This window comes from Heterocephalus glaber, unplaced genomic scaffold, assembly GCF_053883595.1.
Source record: "Heterocephalus glaber isolate CG9 unplaced genomic scaffold, H.glaber_assembly_v1.0 deba00001555, whole genome shotgun sequence".
NCBI classification, from domain to species: domain Eukaryota; kingdom Metazoa; phylum Chordata; class Mammalia; order Rodentia; family Bathyergidae; genus Heterocephalus; species Heterocephalus glaber.
The window spans coordinates 18,059,028-18,072,457 of record NW_028258346.1 but is presented as its reverse complement, the minus strand read 5'-3'; the positions used below and the strand labels follow the sequence as shown (position 1 = coordinate 18,072,457).

The 13,430-nt window shown below is 44.7% G+C and overlaps 1 protein-coding gene across 1 annotated transcript in view; it reads left to right on the top strand.

The window, feature by feature from the left end:
• Sntb1 (syntrophin beta 1) overlaps positions 1 to 13,430 on the top strand; it is a 218,487-nt gene that overhangs the window by 97,741 nt on the left and 107,316 nt on the right. Inside the window, exon 2 of the mRNA XM_004850225.3 lies at positions 1,584 to 1,800. Within this exon, the coding sequence (XP_004850282.1) occupies positions 1,584 to 1,800 (217 nt within the window). The remainder of the gene's footprint in view (positions 1 to 1,583; positions 1,801 to 13,430) is intronic.

The following is a 13,430-nucleotide window of genomic DNA, read 5'->3' as shown; positions in this document are numbered from 1 at the left end:
TATTTCTGTTAGAAAGCCTAGCTCATTCAATTTTGTGCCGTAGCTTGCATGCTTGTCCTGTGTTCCATCCTGTGCAGGGGCTTCTGTCTGGGCCCTCTAGCCTCCTGGGATTGGTGCTCTCTGTTGGGCCTAGAGCAGTTCGTCGGAGCAGAGAGACAGCTCTGAGCTGTGTTCAGCTGACACCCGCAGATGGGTTGTAGGAAAGGGGTCCAGATGGGAGTCCCCTAAAGCCTGTGGGGCCAGCCATGACGTGTGAGTCTTTTTTTTTTTTTTTTTAATTAAATTCTTTTATTGGTAGAAGCTGCTCGTGGTTCTTTTCTGCTGGCTCCCGCACCCTGGCTCCGGCATGGGCAGTGGAGGCAGCAGATCTGGAGGGAACTGCCCTCTAGCTGTAGTGATGTTTACTGGGCGGGTCTCAGCCATAACCCTGCAGCAGAGACTGCAGGGCGGGCTGACTTGGAGGTTATCATGTTCCTGCTTCAGGCTCCAAGGAGCTGGTTGCCTGTGAACTCAAAACCTGTCTACCGACCAAGCGATCAAACTTAGAAATGCAAAAGGTTAACAAAGCAAAAAGATAACTTCTTAATACTGAGACAAACACATCAAAGGCCAGAACTTCAGGCAGGCGTCCTGGGCACGCCTGTGAGCCCAGCACTCAGGAGGCTGAGGCAGGAGGATCGCTCTGAGTTCAAGGCCAGCCTGAACTACATAGCAAAACCCTGTCTCAAAACACCAAAAAAAAAAAAGAAAGAAAGAAAGAAAGAAAGAAAGAAAGAAAGAAAGAAAGAAAGGGATCAGACTTGTTTGCTTCATTCACATTCAGCTCTTGTGTTATTTTTGCTCTTTTAAATTTTATAAAAGTAATATGTGCATATAAACATGAAAAAATCCTATAAAAAGGTAGTAGACAAATTGTAAAGGATCTATTTCTTCTTTAACTTTTATTTCTACTCCCCAGAGCTAACTTCCTAGTGTTTTCTTGTGCATATATCCAGAAATAATTGTAGCTATAAATGTATATGAATTTATTTTATACAAAGATATCACAGTAGATACTGTCAAGTTTGTGTTTCCACGAAAAATATCTTACAGTTGTTCTTAGTGAGTATAGAGCTGTATTAAAATTTATTTAACTTGTTATTTTTAGTTTTTATCTCTGACAGATGATTTTGCCACAGAGTATGTATTTTCCTGTGTATAACTATTAAATTGAAAACCATGCCTTGCTTCTGAACAGGAAAGTGGTATCGTGAGCAGTAAATGTACCTGCCAGATCCCTTACATTTATATTAAATAATATATCTTTTAGCCTAAGTTATGGGTTCTCACTCTCTGCCCATTTGTTGTCAGCCTTTTTCCCAGAGTGCAACTTAATCAGAAAAAACAGACACGGTCACAAGTGTAGGACACTGTAGTAGCAAGATCTAAGGTATATCAGTACATAATTTAAATAGTAAGATAATTATGCTGCAAAGAACAAAAATTCTGAATCTTATTTGGAATTTAAGAGGTTCACTCTTAACTTGTCCAGCTGAGGGGATCTTCCTTTCTGGGGACTCAGTGCGCTTGTCTTTTGCTTGCAGTGAAGTACATGCGCGAAGCCACGCCCTACGTGAAGAAGGGCTCCCCGGTGTCAGAGATCGGCTGGGAGACACCGCCCCCCGAGTCCCCGCGGTTGGGGGGCGGCTCCTCGGACCCGCAGTCCTCGCAGGCCTTCTGCTTCCACCCAGACCAGAAGAGCATCCCGCTGAGGATGTGCTACGTCACGCGGAGCCTGGCCCTGGCGGACCCCGAGAACAGGTGGGACCCTCTCCGGCACCCCTCCCTCGCCTCAGAGGGCCTCGTGGCTCCCGAGAGCAGCACGGGGCGGGGCACGTTAGGGACAGTGAGAGCGCGTGCGCGAGTTCCGGCCGCTCTCCCTCTCCTCCCCCTGCGCCGCCCTTTCCTCCGCACGAAGCATGTGTACACGGGGCCTGGGTTCCGAGGGTTCTGCAAAGTGGACGAACTGGCGCTAAGGTTCTGAGCATCTTTCCTGGCGCTGCCGCTGCCAGGCGTGCGACCGGGTGAGTTTCTCACACAGCCGTGCCTCAGGTGGCCGCCTGCAGGGCCCGTGGGGGTGCAGGGAGCCTCGGAGCACCCACTCCGCAGGTCAGAGAGTGGTGGGCGAAGCTGTTTTCTACTCCAAACCTCTCTGTGCTCAGAAGAGAAAAAGGGGCCGCTCTGGGCCCAGCCCGAAGCCACAGGACGGTGTCACCCACCCCAGACCGTGGCAATTAGGAGGAAATCCAGCCAAGAGAAAGGAAGGGTGGGGTCCCTTCCCCCCAAAATACCTGACTTTAACTCATCTGAAGAGAACATATCTGTGTTGGATGAAAACGAGAGAGACAGAGAGAGAGAGAGAGAGAGGGAGAGAGAGAGGAGCTGAGCCCACAAATGGGGACTCTTGGTGACCTCTGCATCCACAGTAAAGGCCTACAAATAAGAGCAGCTGCTCTGGAGCTTATTTGTACATGTGTGGGACAGCTGAACCCACCTGGAGAGGAAGCGTTTGGCTGGGTTCAGAGTGGCTGAGGGGGAAAGGCAAAGGAGTAAGGGCCAGAGAGTCGTCCTTGGGCTCTCAGCTCAGTGTCCTTCCTGTCCTCGTCCCAGTGAGCTCTCTCTGATAAAGCCACAAGGACGGGTTCCAGCCAGCCGTGGGGGCTCACTGCCCCGCCACTGTCAGCTACCTCTGCACAGGGATTGGCCGGTGGCTTTGTCAGTCAGGCACCAGCACAAGGGCGAGGAAACAGGCCAGACCAGGAGGAGAATCCTTGAGGAACCCACTCCCATCTCCCATCTGTGGGGTTCCCCCTGGATTTCTGCCTCTTTCCTGGGCCTACAGTTGATGTCTTTGTTATTGGTGTTAGGTGTGATTTCTTTTAATGGTCAAGGTTGTGTTTTGGAGAAATCTGAATTAGTTGGCATATTGAATAATTGGAGAATTTCATATGATAAAGACAGATGTCTACTGTTGTAGAAAAGTTGGACGGACTAGTGACATTATGGCATCACAGGGCTGCCGGCTGGGTTCCCATCTATGGGCCCAGTAGAGGTTTTTCCTTTGACTGGGATGAGCGCTCCTGTTACCCAAACCTCAGGGACCTAGCATGCCTGCCTGCTCCTGCACGTCACCTGCCCCATCTTTGACCTTGTGCCCCTGCTTGGTCCCCTCAACAGTCCTCTGAGATTCTGCCATTGCTCCCATAAAACACTGCAGCAGAGAGCTCGTAAGTGGCCAGTGTCGTACAGCCGCTGCATGGCGTAGCTGGGCTGGAACCCCCGCCTCAGGGATGGACCTCATCAGGAGCCAACTATTTCCAGAAAGTGCAGACAGACTGGAGAATTTACTTGGGTATCATAGAAGCAATTAACACATTGGGAAGAAAATTGGAATAGAGTTCCAGGGTTTCTTCCAGCAGTGGAGTTCTAGGTCAATCAATTTTGTATATTTTATATTTTTATTGGTCTATAATACAGTACATAATGATTGTATTCGTGACAGTACATGTACATCACACATCTTAATTCTATTTACTTCCCCTTCCCCGTGGCTCCCTCCTCCCTCCCTCCATCCCTCGATGCCCAATTATGCTTTAAAGAATATTTTGAGAAACATCAGGCCTTAATCCACATATTGGCAGCTTCATCCTGTGTGCCCAGCCAGTGGAGGAGGACAGGGTTTTAAACTTTCATGTGTGTGCCATGCTCTTCAAGCCCACGGTTGAGGTGGATCTGCAGGGCCTCGCGCGTGGAATACAGAGAGCACTTGAGGGTGAGAAACAGCAGGGCAGCATGGGAAATGAGGACCCAGCTCAGACGTCAGGGCCACACGGGTCCAGACCCAGTGCCAGCAAGGAGATTAGGAGCCTAGGTGAGACCTGCCCCTGGTTGAGGGAAAGAAGGGGAGAAAGCAAGGAAACAGACATTTTATGAAATTCCAAGATATGCTGGGTGAGGTGTAGCATACTCGTCAGAAATGTGAAGTCTGCCAAACACAACTTGATGCTGAACAGAAGAGACACACTTAACACAATGTGATCTTTTAAAGGTGAAAGACACAGGGCCTACAAAAGTGTACAAGGCAAATGCAAAGGAGCAACAACAACAACAAGCATGGATTTCCCTCTTAATGTGTGACTAGGGAAAATGCAAGCTGAACGCAGAAAATAAGGCAAGGAAAGACTGATTTATACTGAAGGCCGGAATTTGAATGAAACGTTTGTTCGATAGATAGAAATGCAAACCAAATGAGACAGCAGCAGCCTTTATAGTAGAAACTGCAGAAAGTACAAGAAGAAATAGACAGGTATGCAGATTAGAAAATGAAGTATATACACCACTCTCCATCCAAGACAGGGAAAGTGGAGAGTAAAAGATAAAGGATAAGTAAGATACAGAAAATTCAAGGGCTGGGGATTTAGCTCAGTGGTTCCGGCACCTGCCTCGCAAGTGCAAGGTCCAGAGTTCAATCCCCAGTACCAAAAAAACCACCCCAAAACCAAAAACCTAATAATAGAAAATCCAAACAACGTAATTATTAAGGCAGATCTAGATACACTGCAAACTTTGGTAATAGAAAATACTCTTTAAATCTACTTAGAGTATACACAAAATTAGCCAAAGATTAGGTCATGAAGAAAATACTGTGGTTGCATAAGGTAGAGGTAATACAAGCAACAACCTCGTAGGATAATGAAATAGAACCAGAAAATCAATAACAAAATCAAACCACAGAACACCCTTCTGCTTGGGTGTTTAAAGGTGCTCCAAGATAGAACTCTTGGGTCAAAGAAGAAATAGAAAATAGAATTGTAGTATTTTAAAAATACTGAAAACAGTGCATTATTAAATATAAAAGAGAAAGGAGGAGAGGATGGAATATGGCTAGACCTGGGTGCCTGAGGGCAGGCATGTCTCAGCTAATCCAAATCGCCCTCTTCATTAGCTGGCACTCAGGTTTCTGTCCCAGAGATAGCCACGCTGCTCTGGAAGTGAAAATTGAAGCAAACAGTAGATCTGGGATCCAGCCCGGGCCTGGCTGACACCAGTCCCGGAATCCTAATTCCGAAACCCCCTCCAACTTCCAAGATTGGCAGAGCAGCACACCTGAGCTGCATGCCAGGGCCTCATGGTCTCTCCTGGGTGCTGAAACCTGGGAGCTGATGGCAGATGTCACCACATCTCGGGACCGATCCCCTCTGTTGGTGACACACAGCTGCTCATGGTTTGCATTAAAACCTCTAATGTTCAGTTTCTCAACTAGAAACAGCCATACCACAGCAGGCAAGGTTGCTGCTCTTTCAGTGAGAAAGGTCTCTCAGCAGGTGCTGTATCCGCAGGAGCATCTCTGCTCATGCCAGCAGTGGTTACTACATATGTTTTTATTCTCCTTCTTATGTGTCTCTTGCTTTTCATATTCTGCTCTTTGCAGGCCGGGTATGTAGCTCAGTGGTTCCGCCGCCTGTCTTGCAAGCACAAGGTCCTGAGTTCGATCCCTGATACCAAAAAAAAAAAAATTAAATTAAAATATTCTGCTCTTTGCCTCTGCAGCCACTGCCTGGTTCTGGCCACATTCTTAGACTTTCGGATATTTGGGTCCATTTCCCTCCAGGGGCTTTGTTGCTTACCCATCATCTGTTTTGCACCCCACTCACCAAGGGAAGAGAAACATCCAGAACTCACTCATTTGGCCAGAATGGCTTCTTGTCACCTGCGATATTTAAACATCTCAGTATTTCATTTTTTTAAAAACACTAAATTTTATATCTTTCCTAACTGCTGCTTTTAGAGCTTCCAGTGATACAAACAGCCTGCTGTGGCACGTGTGCATAGGTTCACCACCCCTGGTCTAGACCATCATTTGGCTGGAACTAGAATCCTAAGAGAAGGAAATGGGATTACTGGCAGGCGGCTAAAGGCATCATGAATAAAAGTCAGTAGAATAATATTCAATAAAATAGAAGAAAGTTCTCTTTTTCCAACTGCAATTTAGAAAAATAAGTTAAACATTTACCATCACATTTGAAACTAAAAACAACTGAAAAACCCATAAGTATTATCTTTTGGATGAGAAAATTCTTCCATTTAAAATTATAGAGTGCTGTCTGTCACCGAGGATATCATTTTGGTCAGGCTCGGTCTACCTGTCTGTCCGTCTGTTGGTCTGTGTGTATTTGCTTCTTATTTAAACAAACCCAAGTGAAATGTTTTGTTACCAGAGAGAAAGGATACGGTGATCTTAGTGTTTGCCTGAACAGTGCTCACATGCTGCAGTTGAGAATCCTGGGAAGTGGAGTATGTAGTCACATTCAACAGTTGTTTTCAAGGTGATCGGCGAGGGCCATTTCAGAAGGTTGTGTGGCGTTAGTCAGAACATGAATCAGGAAGCAAGTCCTCAGTAGAGGTGCTACCTTGATGACTTTTCAGCATGCGTGAGTGTGGATCACCTGGTAGCACTCATAATAACCTCACAAAATACCCAGGATGCTTCCTTTTAAAAGCAATTTTAAATAAAAATGTAAATGTTATCAAAATTATTATAAAGACATGTGTTTTGGAATTCAAGTAGAACCAAAAGACTTATTTTTTTAAAAGGCAGTGGGTGTTTATTATTTATTTTGCAGCCTATTGTGTAGAACAACCCAGAGGCCCACATCTAGGACCTGGTTGATCTGCTCACATGTTAATGTGATAGTGTCTTCCTCTCTCCTCAGCCATCTCTGGCTCCTGTTGGAACGACACTAGGGCGCTAGGATTGGTTTTCTAACTCCGTTTCTCTCGCTCTTGTTTCCATCACATTGGTTTGTCCCTTCACGTGAGTGCTTGTTGTTTGCACTTCGATGATCATGCTTTAGCTCTTTTGGTGTCTGTGGGTTCCTTTTTCACAGAATTTTGTTCTTGCCCTATGGATACCCATTTTTGGTTAATTCCTGGAGATTATTAATTAATTTTGTTAGTTTTTCTTGGTGCTCTTTGTTTCTCCAGTTAGCTTTCCTTCTGTTTGTTTGTTGGGAACTTCATCTTCCCCACCAGAAGTTTCCCCACGTGTCCGGGAGCCTTTGTTATCTGTTCATTCTTTAGAATGAGACTAAGAAGCTCATGAAAGGCTGTTCAGGGAGCAGGGCTCGTCAGCGGTGAGGTTCACATAGAGTTGTTCTTAGGTGAGCCTCAGTGATCAGAGGCCCTTCTAACTCTGCAAATGTCAGTGTTTAGAAGTTTTCTCTGCCTCTCTGCTCCTTTACTGAGGAACAAACCATCCTGTCTCTTTCCTTGGATGTGGGTGGGGTGAAGGGGAACGCCCTGAGCCGGTCCCTGGAAGTCCCAGCACTTAGCTCGAGGTTTGCAGAAGCCCGGTGTCCGGCCCTGACCCTCTGCCCGGAGGTCCTGACCCTTGCAGCTCTGCAGAGCCCAGGCTCCTCCCTGGCTGGAGTCCTTCCTGTGCGCCTTTGGCCTGTGACTTGCTGTCTGTCCTTCCAATATGCAATGAGCGCTGCTTCTTTTACTCTCTGGTGGGTTTAGACCCACTTTACTGTCTTTACTAGGGTCTGATGAGGGAGAGTATATTAGCATGAATGGCCAAGCTGCTGCGTTTCTCAATAAGAATGCTTACATAATTTACATCCTTATACACGACAGAGTGCACAAAAGGCATGTTTTAATGAGTTTAAAAAACATTTTCATAGCCTTGTTATTTTTAAGAAAACCTATTTCCTTCATAAAAATAATGTTCAGTGTTCAGACTAATTATCATACATTTTTAATCAGTTGAAAATGAAGGTTCCTGCAGTCGTGAGCTAGTTAAAAGCTATCTCTCCCTTGCCTTGATAGAGTTGAGGACTTCATCCCCCTGCAGCTCCACACAGGTTCGTTTGAGCCTTGGCCGTAGCCTAAGCACTATTCCAGGAAAAGTTGCTTCCCCTCTTCCACAAGCTCTTGAAGAGGTTGAACTTGACCATTTGAGTGCTCAAGGATTTTTGCTAATGTTGATTCTCAAAATAGAGGTCTTGATCCTTTGCTCTTGATACATTAATTGAACTCCATTTGGTTTGCAAATAGCTGCTCCAGAATTTTCCAGCCGAGATAATGAAGGCTGTGAAAATCACCCCAGTGCTGCCATGCAGGCACCTTCTGTTCAAGCAGGCATCATCTTTCCTGGGCATTCTACAGTGGGAGAGGGGCCTTCCCTTCCTTCTTTTGACACGCACATGTGGAATCTTGTTTCCCTAGGGGAGAAAGGGTTGGGGACACAAAGCCCCAGTATCATTTAGAACCCCAATTTGAGCTTAGAAGGCACGTGCCTATTGATAGACTCTCCTAAAGGATGCTACAGTAGGAATCTTGACATTGCTGTTATGCTCATCTGTTCAGATCTTTTCCTTAACTTTTGACTTCTAGACAGACAGATCTGATCACCAAAGCCCTGTGCTCCATGCCTTTCTTCTCTGTTGTATTTGCCACCAATCTGAGAACAGCACATAGAAATCCCTCCCTGAACACGGGAGGCCAGTGGGCATGGCATTGGCCCCACTTCCAGCAGGACGCAATGTTGTCCTTGAAGGATTAATGTTCAGTGCAGAGAAATGTCTGTTCATTTCAGATGCCTATTTTTGGATTGGGTCTTTAAATTTGGGAGGTCTGATTTTTTTTAAGTTCTTTATAGATTCAAGATAGTAAACCTTTGTCTGAGGGACTGCTGGTGAAAGTTTTTTCCCAGATTGTGGGGTGTCTCTTCACACTGCTGGTTCTCACACAAAGAAGTAGAAATGGCAAATAAACATATGAAAAAATGTTCAACATCACTGGTCATTTGAGAGATGCAAATGAAAACAATGCTGAGATTCCACCTCACCCCAGAAAGAATGGCTGCTATCAAGAAATCAACCAATAACAAATGCTGGTGGGGCTGTGGGGAAAAAGGAATACTCCTCCACTGCTGGTGGGAGTGTAGACTGGTGCAACCACTGTGGAAATCAGTATGGAGATACCTCAAAGAACTAGGACTGGAAGTCCCGTTTGACCCTACTATTCCCCTGCTAGGTATCTTCCCCCAAAGAATTAAAAGAATCATACCACAGTGATGTATGTGCACCCATGTTCATAGCAGCACAGTTTGTAATAGCTAAAACTTGGAAACAGCCCAAATGCCCATCAACTGGAGACTAGATAAAGAAAATGTGGGGTTTTTTTTAATAAAATGGAGTACTACTCAGCCAAAAAGAATGAGAAACTAGAAACATTTATTGTTAAATGGATGCACATTGAGGCGATACTCTTAAGTGAAATAAATAGGACACACGTGTAAATACCAAATAGTTTCTCTGGTGTGAGAAACTGAGAGTGTAAATAAGGACTAAAAGGTATAATAGATGATGTGAAATAGGAAGAAAAGGGGCAAAGGGGAAGGGGTAGGGGAAAGGAAAGAAGGGAATGGAATTAATATGAAAAAATGAAAAAATGGAAACAAAGTCTCGGTAAATAGGGAGGGATGGAGGGGTTGAAGGGAGAGCAGGGGAAGGGGGAAAAATAAGAACCAAGAGAGATTATGTAAAGGTGCAAATTTCCAATGATGAATGTCCTTATATTGTATACCTAAAATGTACCAATAAAAGGATATACAGATGTTTTCAATAAAAAAGTAAAAAACATTCAGTCCAGGGTTTTACGGGGGAGTGGGCAGTGTAAAGGAACCAACAAGAGATGTGGCCACACACGGGGCTTAGCCACAGCAGGGAGATGCAAAGGGAACAGTTCCTGTGACCTTGAAGAAGACAGCCCTGGGAGGGGAGCAGGAGTCCAGCTAGGGCTGGGAGAAGGTCAAGACCCAAGTCTTTCCCTTCTTCCACGCTGGAATCTCCGGTGGATGCTTCCAGTGAGCAAGTGGAAGCCAGAGGCTAGGAGCCCGAGGGGTGCCATGTAATGTATAGGATTTGACACCTTGGAGCACATGGCCAGGAAAGAGGTGCAGAGAATGAACCTACAGGCAAAAATTTTAAATCAAATCACAAATCAAAAATTGTGCCTCTTTGAAAATAAGTCTGATGTTTACAATACAAGTGATACTAGTTATAAGAAAATGGGGCTAACCCAAACACTGCATCCCCTGCCCTTGTTGGATAAAACACCTTGGACACCCCCAAATCACTATGTGTAGCCCCAAGTAGGGTTTCTAATCAGTGCCCCACTTAAGGTTTCAGGAGAGATGTCTTTTAGCCATGTTGTGAGCTTGACAGAGAAGTGACACAAGGAGCTCAGAGGGTAGAGCAGTTTGTTCCTGCCGAGCCAGAAGCTGCAGCAGGCAGGGCAGCATGGCTCTGGATGGGTTTGGGAGGCCGCTCTACTCCCCTTGGAAAGTGGGAGCCTCTCCTTCCATCATGACAAAGCTGTAGGCTAAGGAAGGCACAGACACGAGGGCACTGTCACCACACCAGGCTGGCTGTGCCGGTGAAATATGCATGCTGGCATTCTGTGGACAGGGAAATATGAGGACAGGAAGCGAGTGCATTTAAGCAGTAGCCATTCACTGGGGGACCCAGAACCCAGACTGCAAAGTGTTGTTAACACTAATTTGCTTTCATCTGAAATGCCGGATTATTTACCCTTTACACACACACTTTCTCTTACAGTGTAGCTCATTTTGTTCCCCCTATCTGGAATAAAACCCTCTCCTCTGTTGTGAAATTCACAGCAAATGCCAAGGCCCACAATTTGTTCTCATTGCTTGTATTATTAAACATTCAGATGATCAGAACACATTTCCTCAGGTTACCTGGAGACAGAACACTAGGTCCAGAAGTGAGAATTCATGGAGCTCTTTTCTCAAGCAACCTGACAATCCTTTAACCACATATATTGAACAGTCACAAAAAGATGATCAAATTTCAGGCTAAGCTGACCCAGGCTTGATTACCAGCTTCTCTATTCATTATCTGGGCAACTTTGAGCATTTAATGTCTTCGAATTTTTAAATTTATGGAATAAAGGTGATAGCACTTTATGTATATACTGTTTTTAGAATTAAATCAGTTCATTGTTGCCTGATAGCTGGGACACAATACTCCTTGGAAAATGGCATCTCTTCCTGTCTCCCTTTTGTTTGAAAAATATCCAGCCCTCCTAAGAGTACCAGAAGATTCTTCCAATGTCGTGAGAGGTATTGTGCATTTTTTTTAGATAGTTTTATTAAGTGCTGGGAAGGCCTGGGTAATTTATTGAGTTGAAAATTATAAAACAGTGGTTTCAGTTAGATGAAAACCACACCATGATTTTAGACATTTCTGTCTGATCCCAATCTATACTAGCTGACAGGTGGAAGAACTAGGTCAGGTTGCAAATAGCATCTTTAGATTAATTTCTCCAGGAAACACAGAGGTAGGCTTTGAATCACTAAAAAGGTGTAGAATCCTACCAAGGCCACATATGGGTTTACAGAAAGACTCCAATAAGTTTTAATGTCGCAATTCTCTGTCCTGCTGTCAGATGTGAAGAGAAAAGGAGAGCAGCGTATAAAACAGGGTGCACGATCAAGAGTGGAAATCTGAAGCATATATTCCTGCTGCTAGCAGAGTAATCCCAGCACCCTGCTGGCTTCATGTGCACCCGGCTGCACAGCTCTGCCTCACACACCTACTCAAGGTTATGCTGGGCCGGTCGCAGTTCCAGCCACAGAGAACATGCACTTCCCTCGCCTTCTGGGTCTGCAGATGTTTCTCCTTGCTCTACCCTTCCTTTCTAAATCCTTCACAGAGTGACAAGCTCACTGTTTTGCAGTGGATGCTTATAGCTTTTGCCGTCTGTGGAAGAGAAAAGAGTTAAAACTAACTGGTTCATATAGCACTAATTTGGAGGACCTAACGAAAACTTTTTTTTTAACCAGCATTCATAGAAGCTGAGAATTATTGCTTTTATCGAAATCTCTATATCATAGAGGAAAGAACATACAGTTCTGAAAGCAAGGACATAGGTTTAGATCCTAGCTCTCTGAGATCCTGAAGTCCTTATTTTACCTCTCTAAGCCCCAACCAATCTATCTATAAGATTCGTTTAATAAGACATATTTTTCAGAACATCTTAACTGTCTGTCAAAGTGTGTCACTTATGGAGAAAGATAGTTTTTAACCAGAGAATATGTAAAGCCCTTGAATGGAAAAGTATACAAGATATGCCTTCCTAGAATGTGAATTTTTATTCAGAATTTTGGGAGAATAGAATTTAAGATTTATTTAAATAAATCTTAAAGCTAAAACATGAGACTTCAAAATACTTTTGGCTTGCAGTTATTTTAGATCCAACCTAGATTCCCTGAAGGGGCAAATTGACTTATTTCAACAATTAAGAATTCTCAGAAATTTATATATAGAACAGTATTTAGCAAATGTGATCAGTCAGGTTAGAGCAAAAAGAAATAGAAACCCATTTGTAACTTGAGCAGAAAGGAATTTAATATAAGGAATCAGTTGCCTACAAAAAAAAAACTTGTATGGGTTCAAGGAAAAGACTTTAGATCGAACCTCCATTAGTGATGCTCAGAACTCTATAAAACTGATAATGGTTTAGGAAAGTGAGAACCAGGCTGTTGCCATGGAAATCCTGAAACAGTACAACACTAGAGCAGTGATCCTGGAACCAGAAAACCTGGGAGAAGGAGCTGGCAGCTTGCAGTGGCTTCTTGACATGCAGGAAGCTGGGGTTGGACATAGACTCAGGACCTCCTCATGCCTCTTCTTTTTAGCACACCCAGCCTGTTCTCAAGACAGCCAAGCCATCAAGAGTATGTCCTCTTCTTCACTTCTGCCGTCCAACTCTTATGGACAGATACTAAATTCTGGAACCCTAGCTGCAAGGGGATTTGGGAAGTTGAACACTTTAAGCCTTCTATCACCTGCAGTACAGCAAGCGTATCCTAAAGAAGGTACAAGGAGGCTTAGGCAGTCCTTGTATCCATCACACAAAGAGTTGAACTCAGATGAAGCTGTTGCTTTGCCCTTTTCTTTGAAAGAGTCATAATAAGAGCTTACATGGAAGTCTGTGCCTAGATTGTTTGGGGAAGTTACAGTATCTCCCCCCTACTGGGTCAGTTTTATACAGATCTGGACATAGAGTATTGTGGCAGAGACAGTAATGCTTGCCAAATAGTCCACCAGTTCTCTGGCATTTCTAGGCCTTCGGAGAGTTTGCTGGGTGCTGTGACTGGTCTGGCTGATAAACCACGAGCAGAAGCAATGCCTGCCCTTGGGCACTGAGGCCGCAGCGAGCACCTTTTTTCTGGCAGTGCAGTAATAAAATGGCAGAACTTCCTTCAGCCTGGTGTCCCAAATGACCCAATGGAGCAGATCCTCACCATAGCCACCTCAGACCATTTTTGGACACAGAGCATGTTATTTTTATAAACTTGC